Below are 24530 nucleotides of genomic sequence, written 5' to 3'. Positions count from 1 at the left end.
CAACATGGGTTTCAAGTCAAAAATCTACTGAACGAGTACATATATCCCTTTGATTTCTTACAGGTTGGCTTCTTGTTGTCCACCACGCACTAGCATTGTGCTAATGACAGCGCTCGACCAGAATTACGACCAGAGGCACCGCTTGACGGCTGGCTCCATACCAAGCGACAACAGAATTAAGATGGACTTTTTCCGCTTATGTTACCACAGCCTAAGAATCTGTGATTTTACCACAGATTCTCTCTTACTACAGCTCTTCCTTGAAAACGCTGCTGCCTTTGAGACCAACAACAAGCAGGATTGTTGCCGTAAAGTGGCATTTCTGGTCGTAAGCTATGTATGACGTCATATACACTTCAAATCCTTTTTTTAAGCAAATGAGTGGCTCTAAAAATCTAAAACTCAGCCATGGGTATTTTCTAAACATCCTCTTTCGAAAACAACATTCGAATTACTAGAGAAAAAATTATATCTTGAGATAAGGGCACGAAAGGGCGTATAGCTCCATAGGACTCCATTCATTCTGGTCTCCAAAATTGAGCGCCCCACGTGGAAAAAGGGTGGAACTGCAACCAAAATCGCCTCGTTGGAAACCGGAAATGCACCGTGAGTGGCGTATCTGTCCTATTATAGAATCTGTGGTCAAACACAGCCATTGCCGGACGATTAGCTGCTGCTAGCTCCTGCTTTGCTCGCTGCTGTTGTGTTTTGTTTATTTTCCACCACAGACCGAAAGACTGGTCGCGCTCCAACGCGTCACGTCCGCTTTCGATATGATTGGTCGAAGTAGTACGTGACACACACATTGAATTCTCCAATCAGGTTCGAGAGGTTTTTGAATACAATCCCCGCCTACTCACAGCAGAGAACAGCTAGGCAACCGACAAAATTCCAGATGGATGAGAAACATCCATCTGCGTGAGAACCAGGTTACGGCTGAGCGGCAACATTCGAATCCTCGCGCTTTACCAATACCATCTGCGCATGCGTGGCTAGTCTGAATCGCATTAACCTTTTCCATCACTTCTGTAGCGATACAACTTAGCCCTGAACCACCTATTTCCAGCGAATTGATTTAATGCGACAAAACAGGCGTTCTAGCGATTTAACCGTTTTTCCATAACATGTATCGCACTAACTTCTTGATGCGCATCAAATTAAAGCGAATCATGTCGTTGATGGAAAAAGGGCTTTAGTTAAGTTACTGACTACTTGCTGTTAAAAGTAACTAAGTTAGATTACTTTTAGTTACTCTCAGCAGAGGCTGATCCCCCGCCCCTATAACATGAAAATGACTACCAGTTCTGCCAATACTCACTTTATTGACATGTATTTTAACCGGGACATCAAAAATGACACTGACATTTGCAAACTTTTTCTTGAAATAGGCTTACATGTTTTTTAAATAAAAAATAAATGAGACAGTCTTTCTTGACTTTACTTAAAATATAAAAAAACCTCTTACGTAAAAAAGTAATACATAATACCCCCCCCCCCCCCAAAAAAAAAAAAAAAAACAGAAATAAAATTCACTTAATTTAACATAAATACTTATAACAATAAAATAACATACTCGGACTCTAACGGCACTCAGGCCTGTGTAAATGAATGAACATGTAGGCCTATACTGAACATCCCATTGAACCTGTAGTTGTCTAACATTAGAGCAGCAAGAAGTGGTTTTATGAAACAAAAACAGTATAAAAAAATCAAAATACTCTTTCTTCACTTCATTTAACTGAAATACTTATTACAAATTAAATGCTTTTTTGACTTCATTAAATCTAACATAAACACTTCTTTAAAAAAAAACAAAATACAATAGACATTCTTGACTCCATGCGTTTAACTCTGATTGCATGTATCCATATGAATTACGGTAACACTTAAGTTATATGTAACATCTTAATGAACCTGTAGTTGTCCCGCATTAGAGCAGCAAGGAGTGGTTTTACAAAACAAATCAGAATAAAACCCATATCTGTATTCATGACTTGACTTTTAGTTGCATTTATGCGAGAAACTGTGGAGTTTAAGATAAGAATAAATAAATATAACCCTCTAGACCCCACCCAACAGAATTTTACAACAATGCTCCAGATCCCTGGGAATTCCCAAAGAAATGGGCAATTTGAGAAACATTTCAAAGAATGTGTTCAGTTAGCAAAGCACGGCATATGATAGGCCTACAGAGGTTAGACACTTTGACTTGCGCCATCAGTCATTCACTCGCAGCGATGCAGACAAACGGACGGTCATATCACGTAACCTGCTGATAATTATGGGCCCAAGCCAGTATGACAGTCAAGTTTTTGAGCGAAAAATGTCACGTTTATCTTGCTGTATCCACCCGTTGAGAAATAAAAGTTTAAACAAACCTGATTGATCGTCAGACCCGTCGCTTTGCAGAAATGTTTGTATGCTAGTCACCTACAACTGCAGCTGTTACTGGATTACCCAAAGCTACAACTGACGAAGTATACATAAAGATAAACACCCGTACACTCATTCAGATATCGTATATAGGTACTAGAAGATGTAATACAGTACAAAGACGTTAACAAGTCATCTTTGAGTCATCAATTGCGACCAGGCAAGATAAACAGCTAGCTAGCCCTCTCCATAGCACCGCCTGAAACGTAGGCTATATGTTATAAAGTTAGCACGAATAGCTAAACCTATCAACTATCGTCTGTGACGGGCACTGATGAACAAGGCCGGCCCGTGGCATAGGTGGTATAGGCAAATGCTAAGGGCGCCGCACTTCCAGGGGGCGCCACAAATGGAGGGGAAAAAAATCTGCAGTTAAAGTTCTGACTGATACTCGGTGTGTATGTCTCGTCATTACAATTATTTCTTAATAAGAAAAGAATAAGCCCACATTAATTTAACTGCATAGCAAAGCCTACTAAGTAATAGTAGTAATAATACTAGGTGGGCGCCTACATTTCACCCCTCCCGACTATTCAGACTTTAGGCGCCTACCTGTTACGTGGTTGTGTTTTTTGATGGGTCAAACGCAACTAGACTGTGAACACGTCAACATGTCGAAACGTCCAAATAAAATGTCTGGTGCCCAGGGGAGGAAAAAAAGAAAAGAAGAGGAGGAAAAACGCGACAAAGACAGAGGTAATGTACAGTAAAGATGATGTCAATGATATTATTTTGCTGTTGCAGAACGATGATTGATAACGTCATTAATCGTTAGCATAACATGGTTTGCTAATGAACAAATAGCCGGCGCTATCTGTTAGTTTTAAGGTCAGTTAATGTTATGGAGGGGCTTAACTTGTTATGGAAAATAGTAATGTAACTACCCCCATCTTACCTTCCTCGGGCAAATGTGTAAATATTAGATCTATTCAACTGGTGTTATAATGTCATGCACTGACATGGTTAATTGCATTGACATCTCACGTCTTCCTAGCTTGTCAATCAAAATGCTATTAATTTTCCATAGTTGTAAGCCTAGCTCAGCTAGGCAAGCTGTTTGTTGTGTTACAGTTCATTATATTAAACTGCAGTTTACTGATTCTTCTACAGAAGTGTCAAACCCTAAGTACTGCTCTGACCCATGACAGCCAGCCAGACATTGATGGCATAGAACTTGCAAAGGAAATGCAGAATTTTCCACCATTGCCATCAAAGAATATGACAAACATGGAACTTTTGACCTTCCTGCATGAGAAGAAGCTGGCAGAAATTTACCCCAACATGTGGGTTGCTTTGAGAATCTCTGCCACTCTTCCTGTTACAGTGGCTGCAGGAGAAAGAAGCTTCTCTAAGCTCAAACTGATTAAAACTTACCTGAGATCTACTATGATGCAAGAACGTCTCACTGGACTTGCCATCATAAGCATAAACCATGTGGTCTCAAATCAGTTGTCATATGATGATGTTGTGGATTACTTTGCTGCAAGAAAAACCAGGAGAGTGAACCTGTAGAAGGTTGTGTGGTAGTTTAGTCATTATTTAGTAGTCATTCAAGTTAAGGCAGTAGTACCAAAAACACCACTAGAGGTCATTGTAAGATCGTTTAAAAAAAAATAAAAATAAATCCTTGTTATTTTTTGTGCCTACTGGTTTTGTTCATATCTTATTTTGCACAGTGTCTTATTTATACTGCATTCTTAAGTTAATGTAATTTGTTTACACTTTTTATTTTGGGAATATTTAAATCTAATACTTGAAGTATTTTGAATGTGCAATTGCTTTATTTAAATAAAAGAATGTTCAAAACAAAGCTATTCAGTGTCTTGTGAGCATATGTACACTAGCAGTGAAATGTAATGCGATACAAGGGGGCGCCACCTAAAATCTTGCCTGGGCGCCAAATTGGTTAGGGCCGGGCCTGCTGATGAAAACTGTGGTTTAGATTGGTGTATTTATTTAAAATGATTAGGGAAAGTGAGTAAAATGTAACAAATGATATCGCTGGTGTTTCACATGTTAGTGGGACAGATCACTTTTACTGGGTAGGTAGATGTAAAACAACGAGTGACTTCAGGCGAACCCGCTCCCGTCGCGGACACTGATATAACTCATAAGAAAACGGAATCATCCCAAATTATTTCAATACAAATGTATGGTTATAATAATGAATATATGTTTACAAGTCAAATATATGTATTGGGCTTGTAAGTAACATTCAGAAATAACATGTTAGCTTCTGTATGGTCACTATAACATGCCGGCCGGCGGCGGCCGTTACAGGAGAATAAAGGACGGCCGCTACGGGGTATACGTTCCCCCGAAATGCAGAAATACTAACGCACGATGTTTTAGATAAGTAACTTCAATCTGACTACTAGTTTTGAAATAGTAGTTGCGTTAGACTACTCGTTACTGAAAAAAGTAGTCCGACTACAGTAACGCGTTACCGGCATCACTGGTCACTAAGCGTTGATTGGTTGAAATCTGAGCGTCATACCATGCTTAAAAGAACAGGCGCAACACTCAGTTGGCTCTCTTAACTTAAACTCTTGACTTACTCTTAGCTTGAGTCTTAACTCTTAACTCATAACTTCCTCTTAACTTATTTTTTGGACTCCGCGTTCTCTTACTTTTGTCTTAGCTCTCTTAAATTTTGCCTTTCGTTTATGACTTCAAGCCTTTTTCCCTTTTTGACTTAAAATCCAATTTCGCGCTTGACTCCAATTCATCCTCTTAATTTGAACTTCCCTTATTGTTATTTAGGTCCAGACACCCGCGGTTGTTTGGTTAATCTTGGACAGCCCAAGCTCAGACCACCTTCACGCAGAGAAGGGAAGAGAAAAGCCTGCGGGACTCCTCCTGATCGAAGCCCAGGTCAGAGAATAACAGCTCGTCCCGACTTCAGCCCGCTGTTGCCAAGGAAACCCGCCAGCCTCCGATAACAAACGGTTATCCAGAAGAACAAACATCACGTGCTTCGGGTCCCTGCCACCAAGTAAGGTCTCGTCTCTCCCTCTCAGACATGGTGCTGTGTTGGCCCCTTTAATATGCTGTCAGAGTTAATTAGCCGATACTGAACTCAGGGTGGCGAGAGGCCAGACTTAATAAACTTTAGGATTTCCCCATTCATCCCATTCCAACCTAGCTACGTCTCTCTCTTAACCCGTATTTTATTATAAAGACTGCAAATTATCTCTATTCTGTCCTCTTTATCAACTGTTGGCATATAATTGTGAAAGACTGTTTAAATAAAAGTTTTGTAAATGATCAGAGCGTCACAGAAATTCTTAAGTGTCGGATTTCCCTTCAGACAGAAATTGACTTCAGTGAGACTTTTCCCTCATAACTTTTAACAGTTTCTCCTCCCAGGACTGTAACGAAATTAAGGTTATGGATATGGCAGGTGGTGCCCCTTTCTTTTATTAATATCCAGCATATTAATCCATTTTCACGTGTAAATTCGCTACAGTATCGTCTGCATAAACTGTGATAATTGATGTTAAAGTTCTGCAATATCTGACCCAAAGGGAGCATATACAAGTTAAACAGAAGAGGTCCAAGAATTGACCCCTGGGGGACTCCACGAGTCATGGCCACTCGCTCAGATTCATAGCTGCCAATTGTAACAAAATAACTCCGGCCTTCTAAGTAGGACCTGAACCAGTTAAGGACCGCTCCAGAAAGTCCAACCCAGTTTTCCAGCCTGTGCAACAGGATTCATCTTTTTTTAGAGAAGATATGTGTTTGTTGTAATTTATCTTTTTAACTTTGATAACTGAACCTTGTTGATCTAAAGGCAAACTTTTTATAAGGTTTTTCATTCTAAAGATCGTTTTCTGTGACTCAAACAGTTGGTAAAGTACAAAAAAATTACCGTTGAAGCCTAAAAAGTGAAGAGAACTGTTAGATTCGGTTCTTTTAGTAGGAGGCTCAAGAACGGACCGAAGTAATTCAAGTGAAAATGAAGTGTTTATTGATATGGCAATAAGTGCAGTATTTCAGCGCTGGTCTCAGTCTGACAGACCTCTCGCAGGAATCCGTCAGACCGAGCTCCCCATTTCCGGTTACAATTTGTATATATGTCTCTTAGTTTCACACGGTGGATCCCTTGTTGATCCAATTTGATTGGATCACCATACTAACCCAAATACTGTCTCTGAGTAATCCAAATAATGTGTGTGTGAATCTGCCCTTGCTTTCCCAGGCTTTCCTAATTGTTTTGTCTTTCTACTCCTGGATCACTTTAGGTCATATGGAAAAGTACTGAGACTTATTTCATTCCTAATGTTTAAGAACAAAGCCAATTTTAACAATCCCCCTTTTGAAGTGATTTTATCATTTCAACTAATTCAGTCAAATAACTGCGGTAGGACTGTCATTTTCTGTATTGTGTCACATCTGTATTAGCAGTAGCAAGACTTTAGCAGCCACCCCCCAAACTGCAAGAGCCACTTACCTTTTGAGATGTAGCACAAGGAGACGTCTGTCATCCCCCTTTTGATGTGACTTCATATATTATTATGTAAGCTCATGTGTAAGCTGTTCTTCTTTGCAATTAAAAGCAGCAAGCAAATCTTCATTGCACAGGCATGGAAATAGTAAACATAATTCTAATGCTTAAGCTACACCTTCAAATCCGGACTATTCCATCATTTTACTCGGAACAGAAACTCTTTCCGAGAGGGTTAAGACCTTCATAAGTCACTGATTATAACTCTGCAAATAAGCACATTTAGAAAATAATTGTGATGCGTTAGCAAAACTTTCTATATCAGGAGCGTTAATCAAGATTCTAGAAATAGAGACTCTTTTCTAGTAAGTTTAAAACCTTCCCCACTCAACTGATAATAACTCCGCAAATGAGCACATTTCTTAATAGATTATATGTAGAAAATAATAATTTGCTATATGTATTGTGTGTATGTGGCCCCGAACCCATCCTCTGTGTGGACTCTTTGTTCATAATGGCCTAAAACCTTACATGGCTAGCAAGGCCTTGCTCCCCCATAAGTACCATAACAACACAATATTGATTAATTAAAAATTCACATTATTTCTATTCTACTGACACTCAAACATTGCATAAGGCAATTAACATTACCAGCAGGTTCGTCCACCGTTTGCAGCGAATAGGAGCGAAAACCCGATGTATCCGGGAAAAATTCACCTATGGCCCCAGTTCCACTTGGCGACCGACCAACTTATTACCGTTCAAAGTATAAGGTCCCGCTCCAAACAGCCTAGTCACCCCACTGGCAATTGACATTCTAAAAATGATTCATTATCAACCTTTAAGAGGAATTAGCTAAACCCTTTAAAAAGTGAAACACAACAAATATAAATTTAACCAAGGCTCGACCATATGAGTATATTAGCCTCTTGAACAATTATGATTAACTTTTCTTTTAAATGATTATATCTTTCTTAGATGACCACATGACGAGTCGTGTGGTCTTTGCTGGTCCAATCCTGTCGGTGCTCGGTTCTCCTCATGGCTGAACGTCTGTTCAGTACTCTGATCCGCAACTAATCTTGGAAGGAGAGGTCACCAGTACATCGCTTCCTTGAGGGATATTCAGCATCCCCTCCCTAACTAATTTTCTTTTGTGACAATTTCGTTGTGTAGTTCTCCACCATCATCTTGGCATGATGGGAAAGGCCTCCCAGAACTCAAGCTTATGAGTCCTCCGGCCGTACGTCCTGTAGTGGTTCTGAATTTGTGGAATAATATTAGCAAATCTCACAGCGCAGTAGTGCAAAATGTCATTTGCACTGTATTTCTATACTAGGGTATCTCTCTTTGATAGGTTCAATTTCAATGCCCAATTCATTCATTATTTATTTATTTTTCATATGGACCCCAAATCAAAACAAAATCAAAATAAACAAAACAAAACAAAAGAAAATCAAAGAAATAACAAAATCAACAGAACCCAAAACAAAACAACTGGCCAGTTGGTATAACCCTTGCTTTAAGGAACTAGAATAGTCATCAACCTGCTGTGCAGCCTTAATGAGAAATCCAGTACCATCTCCTTATTTTGCTGTTTAAAAATTCAAATTATCTAGGGAACACACATCATCACGATCAACATCAACACAGTTGGTATAATCCTTCTTTATAGGACAACACCAGAATTCTCACCAAGTTGCTGTCCAGCATTCATGAGATCTTCTGTATTATCCATTTATTCTGCTGTGGAAAATCCTTTAGACAGTTTTGGGATCATGACAACACACAAACAACACTCAACACCAGACAACACAGGTTAGGACAACAGATGACAACAGATGACAAACATATATTGCATTTCTGGGTTTGCTCAAGCAACCCTCATGTTTTCATTTAGGCCTAAGTAAACAAACAGTGGTCTTCATATTATGAGTTTGATCCATGTCTTCCTTTTCCAGGTCCTGGAAGTCTTAATGCAAAAGAAGATACAAACACACACAGAATTTTTGGGAAAACTTGAGAAGTTTGAATGATTAATTGTTAATTAATTGCCGAACTGCTCCACTGCAGTTTCTCCTCCTGTGTTGTTGTTTGCTGCAGGACAGAAATATTTGTAGTTAGATCTCATTTTGGGAGCAGCACAGCATCAAGAAAGCAGACATTTCTTTTCAATGACGAACTGATTAACTTGTTTAGGATAAATATTGTCTGTCCTCTGTTAATTCAGGTCAGATCGTTAAAAATAAAATTTCAGTATAACCTGCTTTATTCTTACTTGTTAGTTAGTAATAATGTTGTTTAATTTTCACCAGTGGCTGTTTCGTGATGCTGAGCCGTACACAGACAGTTCAGGATCAGCATTAAGTTTTTTCCGGTTCTAACTGAAAAACATAGGTTCATTTTATTTCTTCATATATCATAATTCATCCTTTATTTTTCTTTGAGGATCACGTTGTGGTCCCTGCTCCTGATTTTCCTTCCAGTATGTGTGGCATGTGTGTGTGTGTGCGTGGCTTTATATGTGAGTGTGCATGTGTCTGTATGTGTTCTTGGGTTTCACTGCTTTGTTTTATCTGAAAGCTCTTTGTTCCATATTTTCTTGGATGAGAAGTGCTATATAAATAACGTCTGATTGATTGATCGATTTAGTGCACTAGATTAAAACTTTCTGGTCATCTCTAATGGAACGTCTTCCGATGACCCAAAACACCTAATTACAGAACATTTCATTCATCCCATTCATATCCTTTTTCTTTCAACCACAGGCACTGACTCAGCACAGTTTGAATTTCCATCACGCCACCTATTGGCGTCCTTCTCCTCCTCCCTCAGGTAGCCCTTGTCCCCCAAGCCGTTAGTGCCCCCTTTGGGAACTCCCCCTTTGGGATCTCCTCAGCCCCCACTCACCATGGCTGTCGCTTGGCAACCGAACCTTTTTCTCACATTCACACAAGTCCTCATAGTGTCCCAAAGAAGCTATGGACAGGGTATTTTCTCCCCGTCCAGGCCTCATGTGGGACAACCTGAAAACATTCATATATTATATATCATATAAAATAGTAGGTTCAATATTGCATAATATAATGCATAATAGGGATAGCTTCAGCCAAAGTTAAGTCTGTGTCTGCATAGATCTTTATTTTGGCTTTCTAAGCTGCCCTGTGCTCACTGTTTTTAAATGCGCCATAAAAACAAACCTTGACTTGTCTTGTTATGGCTCAGTCTTTGCTGCAGCTGTCCTTTCTGTATTCTTCCAATGGATTTAAATCTATTTGCTTTTTTTTGTTAAGGGAGCATATTAATTATTTCATAGATCTGCTGCAGTTAACTAGTTAAATGATTTAGTTAAATAGTCAAATGGTTTAGTTTGAGTCTAAATATTGGTGATAACTATTGACTATTGAATTGGTGACCTGAGGCAGAGGAAATTCCGAGCAGCTAAAATTTTAAAGTCAAGATAAATATCTCCTAATAAGAATAAAGGCTACGCCTCAATAAATTTAATATGATATCAAATTGTTTGACATCTGACTGTCTGGCCGTGATATTAAATCCTAAATCCTGGTTTTTTAACTTATGTCGTATGGTCTGACTGCATGATCTCAGTCCTGTTTCAGGTGGAATCATTAAATTTCACTTTGTAGAACATTTTTTCAGATTATATTTTAATTAAAGGAGCAAATCTCCTAAACACTCTGCTTGTGTATTTGACTCTAGCTCTTTAAGAGAGCTGTTAAATCCTATTTCAGCAACAATTTGTATGAACGTCTCAAACACTGTTCTTCCTGGATTTATTGTTTTTTATCTCATCTCTGTGATTTTTTCATTGTAAAGCTGTTTTCAGTTTATCTACAGACTTTGGTGTCTTTCCTAATCATATGCATTTTAAAATAGATGGATGAATCAATCCTATTTGCTCTAATACAAACTTAAACCTCTATTATAAGCAGTATATCATTATAAACTCAGGCCAATGATCACTCAGAGTCTGTTTGGATTGTTGTCACTCAGGGCTGAATGAGAGAGAAAGAAAAGACAATGTTAGGGTGTGCGCATTTATAATAAATAATAAAGAGAACAACTATAAAATTAACTTGGGAATATTATGGCTCAAAAAGCGTTTGAGGCTTTTCATTATTCATTATTCTTTATTCCTGTAATGCTGCTGCACAGCTGATCTTTAGTTAGTAACTTCAGGCCTCAGGTCAAGCCTCCAAATCTGTTAATTTTTTCCTTATATTTGTCTTATTAGTGTGTTGATGCTGAAACAAAATTATTAACTTTTGTCAAACTTTGGGATCAAATATATCATATATCAATACTATTCTTTCTGTAATATGCATGTGCTTGATTCTTATTCTCTCGTTTGTTTTGATTCACCGGGCAAGAGGATGAAAGAAGAAATGAACAATCAAAAGCAATAGAGTCCCACCAACATGCAACAGGTGTTGACAGAGTGACAAAGTGTGGAAGAACTCTCTAATGAGTCGATCACACACACGCTCGGCCACCAACCAATATTCAGCCGGTCAAGAAACAAGTCACTACAACACAATGAGTCACTCATCGTTATTTCTGTGCCTCCCTATTGGGGCATTTGACGGGAGCCTGGGGCATCATACGCAGAATCCTGATGCGGGCCCTGTTGGGGAGCCTGTTGAGAAACAACTGCCGCCCCAGGAGCACTGTGGGGGTATTTATTACACTTATATGGTCGCGTCCCATCTCCTGATTGCACTGAGTAGGGAACCTCGCGAGAGTCAGAGGCCCAATGGCCATATCGTTTGCAGAGATAACACATGTCATTTTTTCTACTGTTGAAGTGTCGCCTGGGTTTTCCTCTTCTATTAGTTCTAACCGGAGGTCCGTTCTGTTCTCGGTATGACCCATACGAAGAAGCTGGATATTGTGGTTGTACAGGACGAGGAGGAGTCTGCTGAGACATCTGTTTAATTTTAGCCTTGTTTTGATTTACTTTGTTCCTCATGTGTTTAAGCTGTAATTTTTGTCACTTGTGTCTGCAGGGAAATTAATTCTGCTTTTTCTTGTTCCCGTTCTTCGATTTCATTATCAATATATTGGGTGACATGGGCCGCCCACAAGTCATACGTTAAGTTTGTTAATCCAACCAGTTTTCTCAACATATTTTGTCCAGAGGGAAAAAGTGATGCTTCCACCGCTTCCCTAAACTGACGGGTGTCAGTGCATGCATGAATATTACCATTATTTTGAGGGCGGGGTAGATCGTAATTTTCTGATTGGTTAATTTGATTTATTCCCTTACCAAGTGTTTGTCTGTGCAGCAAAGCTGTTAAGTCATGCACTAATGGATCAACATTTGTTACAGAGGGTGTTGCGTACGATCGCGTATCCAGTGATCCGAATGTGTAATCTGAAGCTCTGGAGGCGGGTGCTTCCAATATAGTACTAGTTGTTACATGTGTACTGTTTTGCGCTGTTACATTTAGGTAATCTTCTGCTTGGGCTTGGCTGTCCGAGTCCCCTGGAAAGGGTGCAGTTTGCAGTAAGCCATTTTTATTTACTACTATTTTGCTCCTTACACTAGGGTCACACAGACCGCCTGCAGCTGTGGGCGTTGTTTGAGGCATCTGCTTTTGTGTGGCATCCAATAGCATGCCAGCTTCAGCATAAGGGGGAGGAGCATGCAGAAACGATTCGCTCCTGTGCTCCTCATTCGGATCTGTGCTCTGAGGTGTCTTATGCTCCTCATTCTCATGGCTCACTGGAGAAGATTTTTTCTCTGTGTTACTTTGTCCTACAAGTGCAGTGGACCGTGTTTGAATTGAAAATTGTAATTCCCCGAGAAAACATTCACAATCTGCTAGAAAAATTGAGGCTTTTGTTAATTCTCTCTCTGCTGTGCGTCTCTGCATTATCCCCGCTCCCTGGCATTGCTGTTCTGCCTGTCCCTTACTGATCTTCGCTTGCTTTGCAAAAACTGCCAACATTATAGACTTAGGCGGAACATCTGCCAGTGATCCAAACATTCCCCTATTTTGCATCTCTGTGGACCAATCCACAAACCTATCCGTTGCTCGTTTTTCCTCACTCATCGACACCTTTTTCTTCCATCTTTCTAACGTGTCAACGAGCACCGACCCCAGCGAGCCGGATTTGCATTTTTTCCAGTCGTCAATCAATTTTTGTGACATCTTCAAAAGTTATACACGTGTTAATCAAAGTATATGGAAGGCGTAATTGCCCAAATGCTGAAATTAGTGAAGAAACTTCTACGCAGAACGCTGTGTTCTGTGCGCTCCACCTCTCGGGGTTAATCCCACTTATCAAAGCATTTGTTTTTCCAAAACTTTGGGTCACACCATAAAAATACTGATTTCCCCAAACAAAGCGACCCGTATAAACACGCGCAGTCACTCGTTCTAACCCCTTTTGATCTATGCCAACCCCAATATTGAACAGAAACCACTCGAGATCTGCTGGCGCAGTCAAATATCTTCGAGCGGCGAACCCCACCCCACAGTTGCATGAAAATTAAAAATCTGACCCTGTGTCCTACAGTATAAATTGACTCTTGTCAACCCGACTATATTTCGGTTTTACAGACTTCTTCGACCCGCGGAATTCTCAATCCCACGTTCTAACCCTCGTCAGAGGAGAGACTTTCCGGTTCGGAATCCCAATTAGTTGACCCATTCAAGATGGGCTTTTATAAACTACTTCGTATCACTTACAAACAGTGCACGGACAAAACATTTTTGAAGACAAGCTCCACAACTGGGATATTCATTTATAAAATGAATTTAACTTGTCTTAATTTCCGAATTGACTTGACAGGACACTTATTGACTTTCCCTGTGTGTATGTGTTTTTATACTGGACGTGTCACCATTCAATGCAAATAGACAAACAGTACATTAACACTCGAATTATCATGACCAGAGGACAACTTCATTCAGACAACTTCATTTAGGTTATTCAATATGCAGAAATTACACAAATAGTCCTTAATTGGTGTTCTGCTCACCTTTTTTCTGGCGCCTGATTGTCTGAAAAAAGCTGTCTCTCCAATCACCTCGAGGCGTCCTCCCTCGGACGGGGGTCGGTCGCACGGCACGGTGGTCCTTTAGCCTTCGAACCCCGGGTCACGGCACCAATTTGTTAGATTCGGTTCTTTTAGTAGGAGGCTCAAGATCACTTTAGGTCATATGGAAAAGTACTGAGACTTACTTCATTCATAATGTCTAAGAACAAAGCCAATTTTAACAAGAACCAAACAGACAATAAACATGCAGCAGAAACCTTTAATGTCTGTTAATCATCTCAGAAAAGTTCATCAGTTCATTCTCTGAAATCAGATCCGAACAACTCGATGAGTTGGACTTTGAGCTGTTTTTATGTCTTTATGATGAATAAAACCACCCAGTTTTTATTACTTACTGGATATTATCTCAAGTTTCTCCTCCTCCTGGAAAGATTAGAGCCTGATGACACACGTTAAAGTCCAAAGTGTTCAGAGCGCCAGCTGTGAGGAGTCCTTTATAGCAGGAACACAGACGGCTCAGTCGCTGATCTAAGAGGAGAAATGGCGCAGAAAGGAGTTCAGCTGGACCGAGAAAGCTTCTGTTGTTCGATCTGTTTGGATCTGCTGAAGGATCCGGTGACTATTCCCTGTGGACACAGCTACTGCTTTCACTGTGTTAAAGGCTTCTGGGATGGAGAGGATCAGAAGGGAGTCCACAGCTGCCCTCAGTGCAGGCAGACATTCACAGCGAGGCCTGTCCCTGTGAAAAGCACCATGTTAGCAGCTTTAGTGGAGCAGCTGAAGAAGACTGGACTCCGTGCTGCTCCTGCTGATCACTGCTATGCTGGAGCTGAAGATGTGGCCTGTGATGTCTGCTCTGGGAGGAAGCTGAAAGCCACCAAGTCCTGTTTATCCTGTCCGGCCTCTTACTGTGAGGAACACCTTCAGCCTCATTATGATTCAGCTCCACTCAGGAAACACAAGCTGGTGGAGCCCTCCAAGAAGCTGCAGGAGAACATCTGCTCTGATCACGATGAGGTGATGAAGATTTTCTGCCGTACGGATCAGAAGTGCATCTGTTATCTCTGCTCTGTGGATGATCATAAAGGCCACGACACAGTGTCAGCTGCAGCAGAAAGGACTGAGAGGCAGAGAGAGCTGGAGGGGAGTCGGCAGCAGATCCAGCAGAGAATCCAGGACGCAGAGAAAGATGTGAAGCTGCTTCAGCAGCAGCTGGAGGCCATCCATCGCTCTGCTGATAAAACAGAGGAGCACAGCCAGAAGATCTTCAGCCAGCTGATCCGTCTCCTCCAGAAAAGAAGCTCTGATGTGAAGCAGCAGATCAGATCCCAGCAGGAAGCCGAAGGGAGGCGAGTCAAAGAGCTTCAGGAGAAGCTGGAGCAGGAGATCACTGAGCTGAAGAGGAAAGATGCTGAGCTGAAGCAGCTCTCACACACAGAGGATCACAGCCAGTTTCTGCACAGCTGCCCCTCAGTGGCAGCACTCAGGGGGGCTACACACTCATCCAGCATCCAGATCCGTCCTCTGAGGCACTTTGAGGATGTGACAGCAGCTGTGTCAGAGCTCAGAGATAAACTACAGGACATCCTGAGAGAGGAATGGGCCAACATCTCACTGAGAGTCGCTGAAGTGGATGTTTTACTGTCACAGCCAGAACCAGAACCAGAACCAGGACCAGAACCAGAACCAGGACCAGAACCAGGACCAGAACCAGAACCTGAACCAGGACCAGAACCAGAACCAGAACCAGGACCAGAACCAGGACCAGGACCAGAGAGCAGAGCTGGATTCTTAAGATATTCATGTGAAATCACACTGGATCCAAACACAGCAAACAAATATCTGATACTGTCAGAGGGGAACAGAAAAGTGACAGATATGGAACATCCTCAGTCTTATTCTGCTCATCCAGACAGATTCACTGACTGGTCTCAGGTCCTGAGCAGAGAGAGTCTGACTGGACGTTGTTACTGGGAGGTGGAGATGGGAGGAGGAGGAGTTGTTTATGTAGCAGTCGCATACAAGAACATCAGCAGAGCAGGAGGAGGGAATGAATGTGTATTTGGTTCTAATGACAAATCTTGGGCGTTAAGATGTGACCAAAACAGATATTCATTTAGGTACAACAACAAGGAAACCTCCATCTCAGGTCCTCGGGCCTCCAGAGTGGGAGTGTACCTGGATCACAGAGCAGGTATTCTGTCCTTCTACAGCGTCTCTGGAACCATGACTCTCCTCCACAGAGTCCAGACCACATTCACTCAGCCGCTCTGGGCTGGAGTTGGGTTTCCTTGTTTTTTTTATTCAGGAGCAAGTTGCAAATTTCTCCCCTGAAAAAGGAAGCAGCTGAAGGTGCAGTGAGTTTTAATCTGTGAGTTTTCATTTTGACTCATTCTGTGGCTCATTTAGTCCCATCGTGGTGTCATTTCTAAGCTGTTCAGAGACTTTCAGGGAATCAGTGATTTGTTGATGTTGTTCTGTTGTCGACTTTCTTTTGTTGGATATCTCGATATTCTTTGACTAAAACCGACGGCCCTGATATTTCTTTATGTTCTGATTTTTACAGCCAAGACTTTCAGCTCAGTTTCATGTTGGAAGACTTTCTGTTGAGTCCAGACGCTCAGCTGACAACAAATGTCTGGATTCAAGGTGACGACGTGATTTAGATTCATCTCCCGAATCTTTTGATTTGTACTTCTGTTGATGGTTCAGTTTCTTTCAACCGTCTTTACCAAAACTGTTTAATCACAGAAAAAAAGCAGTTTTTTTGTCTCTGGTTGCCTTTCTCAGCAGTGATTGTGTTTGTGTCGTCACACAGTGAAGAAAATCTATAACATGATGTAAATACAGGAAAAAGGGATTTTACCTTCTTATCTTGGAAATGTTTTGCTGAGTTGTGCTTAAAAAAAGCAGATTTTTGTCTCATTCTGGACTTTAGATGATTGAATGTGTTGTGTTGCTTCAGATATGAAGTTACTTCTGAATGATGCCTTCACTGTTTTTCTCTCTGGCTTCACAATGAGGCTCATTGATTGTAAAGTTTGAACTCAGATGTGATTAAAACTTCTTGTGTCTGATATCTGAGGTGTGGTCTCTCAGTCTGAAAGAAGCAACTCGCTCCGTCTCATTTTCTTATTTTTTTACCCCTTGTCCTGCCCAGCATTATGGCAGCAGAATTGTAATCTGAATACCGTTAATGCCAAACACATTTGCTATGCCAAGGGAAGCTTTATGAATGTAAAGCTCCCCTTGATGCCCATTAACTCCTTATTTTTATTGATTTAGTTTTGTTACAATACTTAACATGATGTGATGGTGTGATGGTGCCGAACCGGACCGGGGGACAGAGAGAGAGGGAGAGCGAAGAAGGGAAAAAAAGGAAGAGAAACATGAAGAGACAAACATAGAAAACAATGAAAAATCAGACAACCAGCTGCTACACCTGTAGAAACAAAACTGAAGACCATTCACGGCTTTTGTGGGGAATCCAGCCTGAGAGGCACCAGGAGCACCTGGAAGCAGCAGTGTTGCCATAGTTACTTTGAAACAGTAATCTGACTACTGACGACTTCTTTAAAAAGTAACTTAGTTAAGTTACTGACTACTTGCTGTTAAAAGTAACTAAGTTAGATTACTTTTAGTTACTCTCAGCAGAGGCTGATCCCCCGCCCCTATAACATGAAAATGACTACCAGTTCTGCCAATACTCACTTTATTGACATTTATTTTAACCGGAACATCAAAAATGACACTGACATTTGCACACTTTTTCTTGAAATAGGCTTAAATGTTTTTTAAATTAAAAAATAAATAAATAAATAAAAAACCCTCTTATGTAAAAAAGTAATACATAATACCCCCCCCCCAAAAAAAAAAAAAAAAAAAAACAGAAATAAAATTCACTTCATTTAACATAAATACTTATAACAATAAAATAACATACTCGGACTCTAACGGCACTCAGGCCTGTGTAAATGAATGAACATGTAGGCCTATACTGAACATCCCATTGAACCTGTAGTTGTCTAACATTAGAGCAGCAAGAAGTGGTTTAATGAAACAAAAACAGTATAAAAAAATCAAAATACTCTTTCTTCACTTCATTTAACTGAAATACTTATTACAAATTAAATGTTTTTTTTGACTTCATTAAATCTAACTTAAATACTTCTTATAAAAAATAAAGTAGCGTTTTTTGACTCAATTTAACATAAACACTTCTTTAAAAAAACAAAATAAAATAGACATTCTTGACTCCATGCATTTAACTCTGATTGCATGTATCCATATGAATTACGGTAACACTTAAGTTATATGGAACATCTTAATAAACCTGTAGTTGTCCCGCATTAGAGCAGCAAGGAGTGGTTTTACAAAACAAATCAGAACAAAACCCGTATCTGTATTCATGACTTGGCTTTTAGTTGCATTTATGCGAGAAACTGTGCAGTTTAAGATAAGAATAAATAAATATAACCCTCTAGACCCCAACAGGTCTCACTAATACAAAATTATTATGACTTGATCAGGTGCAGTGACAATGCATCCTTGTTCATATTTCACCAAAAATCATTCCCTTCCAGATATCAAAACCAATCAGATAAACTAGATATACAGTATATAAATATCACTGCAAATATTGAATATCATTTTTTTTGGATGAATGTTATTTTAAATCATTCAACAAAACTTGGATTTAAATTCTTCTTTTTGTTTGACAGTCCACAGGTCTGGCCAGGGACAGATCCCTACACAAAATAAGACAGCCTGGTTAAACCTCAATATTGTGTTAATCTTAAACTATTTGTCTCCATTCTTGTGCTTTAACTTACTTTAAAACCAACTCCAAGCCTTGCTGCTATAAAATGAAACCAGATCATGTAGGTCAGTCAGTTTAAGTACCCCGGCTAAAGTTATACTTTTAGACCTTTCTAATAAAAAAAAAAGCTTTTCATCAGTTTCATCTAACGTTACAGTTATGAAATCCTTATGAACTGTGTTGATTATACACTTACTGAAAACCAACAATGATATGCCCCCCCCCCCCCAAGGGCGTAACTTTGGGTCTACCATTGGGGGGGTTAAACTCGCGGCATTTTTATTTATGTATTTATTTATGTATTCATTTTCTTGCTTGCTAATTTGCCATTCCTGTGTTAGAAATACATTGTGATACTTTTACTGATTTAGGCTACTTAACGTAAATGCAGCTGTTCACTTCACTATTTATGCCATAACGACACAGTAGTTAAATTCAGTGTTTAAGCACTAGCCAACAGTGGCAGCTGACAAGAACTTAAAGATTAATCAATTTCATCACTGTATTGGCACCTACATGCAGCAAATGTATTATGGACAATGCAACTCTGGATACATCACACATACAGGGTGGCACACTGGAGAGCAGCTTGCATTCAGACCTGTCACTGATGGTGAACTTGTCTTTAATGTCGGGTGTGTTTCCAGAGCCACTAAAAACAGCTGTAATCAGACCTCTGCTGAAAAAGGACAATCTTGACAAGACACAAATGAACAACCACAGGCCGATCTCAAATCTCCCATTTTTAAGTAAGATCATTGAAAAAGCGGTTTTTCAACCACTTAATTACTTTTTAAAACAAAATAACTGCTATGACACCTTCCAGTCAGGTTTTAGACAGAACCACAGCACTGAGACTGCTCTGACCAAAGAGTTTAACAACATATGTCTGAATACAGACGGTGGAAAAATGTCAGTCTTAGTTTTACTGGATCTCAGTGCTGCATTTGATACAGTTGACCACAATATATTACTGAAACGACTGGAAAACTGGGCGGGTTGAACAAATTTCACGGAGAAACATATGTTTTGACTGTTAAGCCCGGTGAAGATTCAACACATTAGCAGTCATTCCAGTTGTCAACGCCGCTTAAAAAGGTGATTTTCTCCTCTTCTAGCATTATCCTGACAGGAGAACCATGCCAACTTTGGATGCAGTTATCTTAGCGATAGCAATAGCCTCAATATACATATCGTTGGAAAGCTTAGTTTATGGCCGTTCATGTGAGCACAATAACTTAGTTTTGTAAATTTTACCAAAGCGACTGGTTTCGCCTTGCAGGGTCACATATAAGGAACACATGAGGTGAACGTCTTGGTATGTGCAAGACAACATTCAAGATTTTCGCGCTAGCTTTGTGAACTTTCTGAGCAGCCGTCACAGCCCTTTTCCATCAATTTAACTCTCGTTAATCCACCTCTTAGCACAACAAACCCCAAAAACGTGTGACTGTATTGGAGCAAACAGCAACTTAAGATACAGTTCAGTGACATCGGTTCCACACAGTGATCCCTGGCACCCTCTGGCACCACTCACCAGCGGCTGCGCATAATAGTAGCCTAAACAAACTTTCGCCAGAGAAAGCGGGTTGGGTAATACCAAGTAGTCGGTTTGGGGGGAGGGAGGAGGGGGGGTACATTACAGATTATTTAAAACATGATACTATCTTGAAATGAAATGAATGAATAAAGAAAACAAACAAAAGTTATTCATTCAGAATTTTATGATATTTTTTGATAATTTGATTTGATGATATTGGGGGGGGTTAAATGAGCTGGATCTGATTTTTGAGGGGGTCATGACCCCCGTAACCCCCGTGCAAATTACGCTCATGGCCCCCCCACACACACACACACTATCCCAAAACAGTGGTACGTTGAGTTACGAGTTTAATTGGTTCCGTGACAGAGCTCATAAGTCAAATAGCTCGTAGTCCAATCAATATTCACCATTGAAATGAATGGAAATGCCATTAATCCGTTCCATGAAATAAAAATAGACGGAATAACGGCTCTTAAAAAAACTCATATGTCGGGACACTCTTAACTCAAGGTACCACTTTAAAGTGCTACATAATAGCTTCATGCTAACGTGACATTAGCCTTGCATAACTTTAGCCTACTCGTTTAGCCTAACAATTGGCAACAAAATCTCTTCTCTAAATGTGCAGTCTTTAAAAACAACGACTCATTTGGAAATCACATTCAAACTTAACTCAAAATGATGTATTCCACAAAAGTAGGTTCACTCTGACAGTACAACAGGACACTCTCTATGCCTGCCACTCATTTCAAAGACGCCGCGTTTCTCACTCATCTTTCAACGAGACTTGCCTGTCAATCAACTGGAGTGACACCTGAGGTGTCCAATCAGGTTCCAGAGGTGGCCGTTCGGGAGCCGGCTCTTCTTTGGGAGCCGAGTCAAAAGAGCCGAGCTTCCCATCACTAGCTCCGGCTGTTCGTCTCTGACGTAATATCAAATTTCCCGGGCCGTGTCGCGGACAACAGTCTGTGATTGGGTGAATGTCGGTTCAGTTTGTCCAATGCCTTTTCGTGCAGCGTAAGGGAGCTGAGGTGCGCTCCTTTTTCGTATGTTGGTGCACTACGAGGGTGGGCAAACGGGTTTACCTTTGGAAAATGTGGGGGGGATGAAATCATCTTGCTGTAAAAGTGGGGGTGTCGAAACACCCCCATCCCCCACGGGTGCGACGCCCCTGACTGCAGCTGTTACTGGATTACCCAAAGCTACACCTGACGAAGTATACATATAGATAAACACCTGTACACTCATTCAGATATCGTATATAGGTACTAGAAGATGTAATACAGTACAAAGACGTTAACAAGTCATCTTTGAGTCATCAATTGCGACCAGGTAAGATAAACAGCTAGCTAGCCCTCTCCATAGCACTGCCTGAAACGTAGGCTATATGTTATAAAGTTAGCACGAATAGCTAAACCCACCAACTATCGTCTGTGACGGGCACTGATGAAAACTGTGGTTTAGATTGGTGTATTTATTTAAAATGATTAGGGAAAGTGAGTCAAATGTAACAAACGATATCGCTGGTGTTTCACATGTTAGTGGGACAGATCACTTTTACTGGGTAGGTAGATGTAAAACAACGAGTGACTTCAGGCGAACCCGCTCCGGTCGCGGACACTGATATAACTCATAAGAAAACGAAATCATCCCAAATTATTTCAATACAAATGTATGGTTATAATCATGAATATATGTTTACAAGTCAAATATATGTATTGGGCTTGTAAGTAACATTCAGAAATAACATGTTAGCTTCTGTATGGTCACTATAACATGCCGGCCGGCGGCGGCCGTTACAGGAGAATAAAGGACGGCCGCTACGGGGTATACGTTCCCCCGAAATGCAGAAATAGTAACGCACGATGTTTTAGATAAGTAACTTCAATCTGACTACTAGTTTTGAAATAGTAGTTGCGTTAGACTACTCGTTACTGAAAAAAGTAGTCCGACTACAGTAACGCGTTACTAAGTAGCGTTACTAAGTAGCGTTACTAAGTAGCGTTACTAAGTAGCGTTACTAAGTAGCGTTACTAAGTAGCGTTACTAAGTAGCGTTACTAAGTATCGTTACTAAGTAGCATTACTAAGTAGCATTACTAAGTAGCGTTACTAAGTAGCGTTACTAAGTAGCATTACTAAGTAGCGTTACTAAGTAGCATTACTAAGTAGCGTTACTAAGTAGCATTACTAAGTAGCGTTACTAAGTAGCGTTACTAAGTAGCGTTACTAAGCAGACCACCTTCATGCAGAGAAGGGAAGAGAAAAGCCTGTGGGACTCCTCCTGATCGAAGCCCAGGTCAGAGAATAACAGCTCGTCCCGACTTCCGCCCGCTGTTGCCATGGAAACCCGCCAGCCTTCGATAACAAACGGTTATCCAGAAGAACAAACATCACGCGCTTCGGGTCCCTGCCACCAAGTAAGGTCTCGTCTCTCCTTCTCAGACATGGTGCTGTGTTGGCCCCTTTAATATGCTGTCAGAGTTAATTAGCCGATACTGAACTCAGGGTGGCGAGAGGCCAGACTTAATAAACTTTCCCCATTCATCCCATTCCAACCTAGCTACCCCTATTTTATTATAAAGACTGCAAATTATCTCTATTCTGTCCTCTTTATCAACTGTTGGCATATAATTGTGAAAGACTGTTTAAATAAAAGTTTTGTAAATGATCAGAGCGTCACAGAAATTCTTAAGTGTCGGATATCCCTTCAGACAGAATTCGACTTCAGTGAGACTTTTCCCTCATAACTTTTAACAGTTTCTCCTCCCAGGACTGTAACAAAATTAAGGTTATGGATATGGCAGGTGGTGCCCCTTTCTTTTATTAATATCCAGCATATTAATCCATTTTCACGTGTAAATTCGCTACAGTATCGTCTGCATAACTGTGATAATTGATGTTAAAGTTCTGCAATATCTGACCCAAAGGGAGCATATACAAGTTAAACAGAAGAGGTCCAAGAATTGACCCCTGGGGGACTCCACGAGTCATGGCCACTCGCTCAGATTCATAGCTGCCAATTGTAACAAAATAACTCCGGCCTTCTAAGTAGGACCTGAACCAGTTAAGGACCGCTCCAGAAAGTCCAACCCAGTTTTCCAGCCTGTGCAACAGGATTCTGTGATCTACAGTATCAAACGCAGCGCTGAGGTCCAACAGAACCAGGACTGAAACATTACCAGAATCAGTGTTCAACCTGATGTCGTTTAACACTTTGACCAGAGCTGTTTCAGTGCTGTGATGACGTCTGAAGCCTGATTGAAACTTATCAAGACTTCCACTTTCATTCAGAAAGTCGTTGAGCTGGTTAAATACAACTTTCTCAATAATTTTAGATATAAAAGAGAGATTAGAGACAGGTCTGTAGCTGTTCATCATAGAGGCGTCTAGAGTTCTCTTCTTTAGGAGTGGCTTAATGGCAGCTGTCTTTAGTGACTTGGGAAAAATGCCTGATGCCAGTGAGCTGTTAACTATTCGTAGGAGATCACTTTCTACTGAGGTAAAAACAGTTTTTAAAAGTCGGATGGTATTATGTCCAGAGTGCAAGTTGTTGATTTCAGATGCCGAACTGTTTCCTCCAGGATTTTTAAATTAATAATATTAACTTGTGAGATAACGTCAGAATATGTACATTCCTTCTCAGAAGTTGTTTAGTCAAGTATTGTAAACTCAAAGGTCATCAATAAATGTTCAGATAAGAGAGAGTTATGAGGGAACACTGTTAACTGTTCACTCTCACCGCCATAAGTCAGCACAAGATCAAGGGTGTGATTAAGGCAGTGAGTCGGTCTGTGAACACTCTGAGGAAATCCAACAGAGTCTCATATAGAATTAAAGTTCATATTCAGGCTGTCATTTCCAACATCTACATGAATATTAGAGTCACCCACTACAATGACTTTATCTGTACTCAGCACCAACTGGGATAAAAACTCTGAGAACTCAGACAGGAACTCAGAATAAGGGCCAGGTGGACGATACACAACAACAAACACAAGAGGTTTCTGTGGTTTCCACTTTGGGGAAAACTGAGAAGCAGATATTCAAAAGAGCTCAAACTAATCTTTGGTCTTGGACTGATTAGTAGTCCCAGATAGAATTGAATGGACTGAACTCTGATAACCTCCCTGTTCCTCCTGCTCTCACCCACAGCAGCTCCGCTCGGCCCACATCTTTCCTTGTTCCCTCCCCTTCAGATCTGCAGCTCATGATGGGCGTAACCAACAGGAAGTGAACCGACCGGCTCTGTTCTCTGC

At 40.6% G+C, this 24530-nt stretch overlaps 1 protein-coding gene across 1 annotated transcript; it reads left to right on the top strand.

The window, feature by feature from the left end:
- Window positions 1-14450: 14450 nt before the first annotated feature.
- LOC142366650 (tripartite motif-containing protein 16-like) lies at window positions 14451-24508 on the top strand. The gene is made up of 3 exons (XM_075448609.1): window positions 14451-15547; window positions 15677-16195; window positions 24427-24508. The coding sequence occupies exons 1-3, from the start codon at window positions 14451-14453 to the stop codon at window positions 24506-24508; spliced, it is 1698 nt and encodes a 565-aa protein (XP_075304724.1).
- Window positions 24509-24530: the final 22 nt, after the last annotated feature.

Source organism: Odontesthes bonariensis, chromosome 17, assembly GCF_027942865.1.
Source record: "Odontesthes bonariensis isolate fOdoBon6 chromosome 17, fOdoBon6.hap1, whole genome shotgun sequence".
Lineage (NCBI taxonomy): Eukaryota > Metazoa > Chordata > Actinopteri > Atheriniformes > Atherinopsidae > Odontesthes > Odontesthes bonariensis.
This window is presented reverse-complemented; position numbering and strand designations above follow the sequence as displayed.

Excerpts from the sequence above, each read along its gene's own strand:
- LOC142366650 (XM_075448609.1), top strand. The coding sequence starts at position 14,451 with ATGGCGCAGAAAGGAGTTCAGCTGGACCGAGAAAGCTTCTGTTGTTCG. Across the intron at positions 15,548-15,676 it reads AGAGTCGCTGAAGTGGATGT|AGGACCAGAGAGCAGAGCTG; the intron begins TTTACTGTCACA and ends AGAACCAGGACC. Across the intron at positions 16,196-24,426 it reads CCGCTCTGGGCTGGAGTTGG|CAGCTCCGCTCGGCCCACAT; the intron begins GTTTCCTTGTTT and ends TCTCACCCACAG.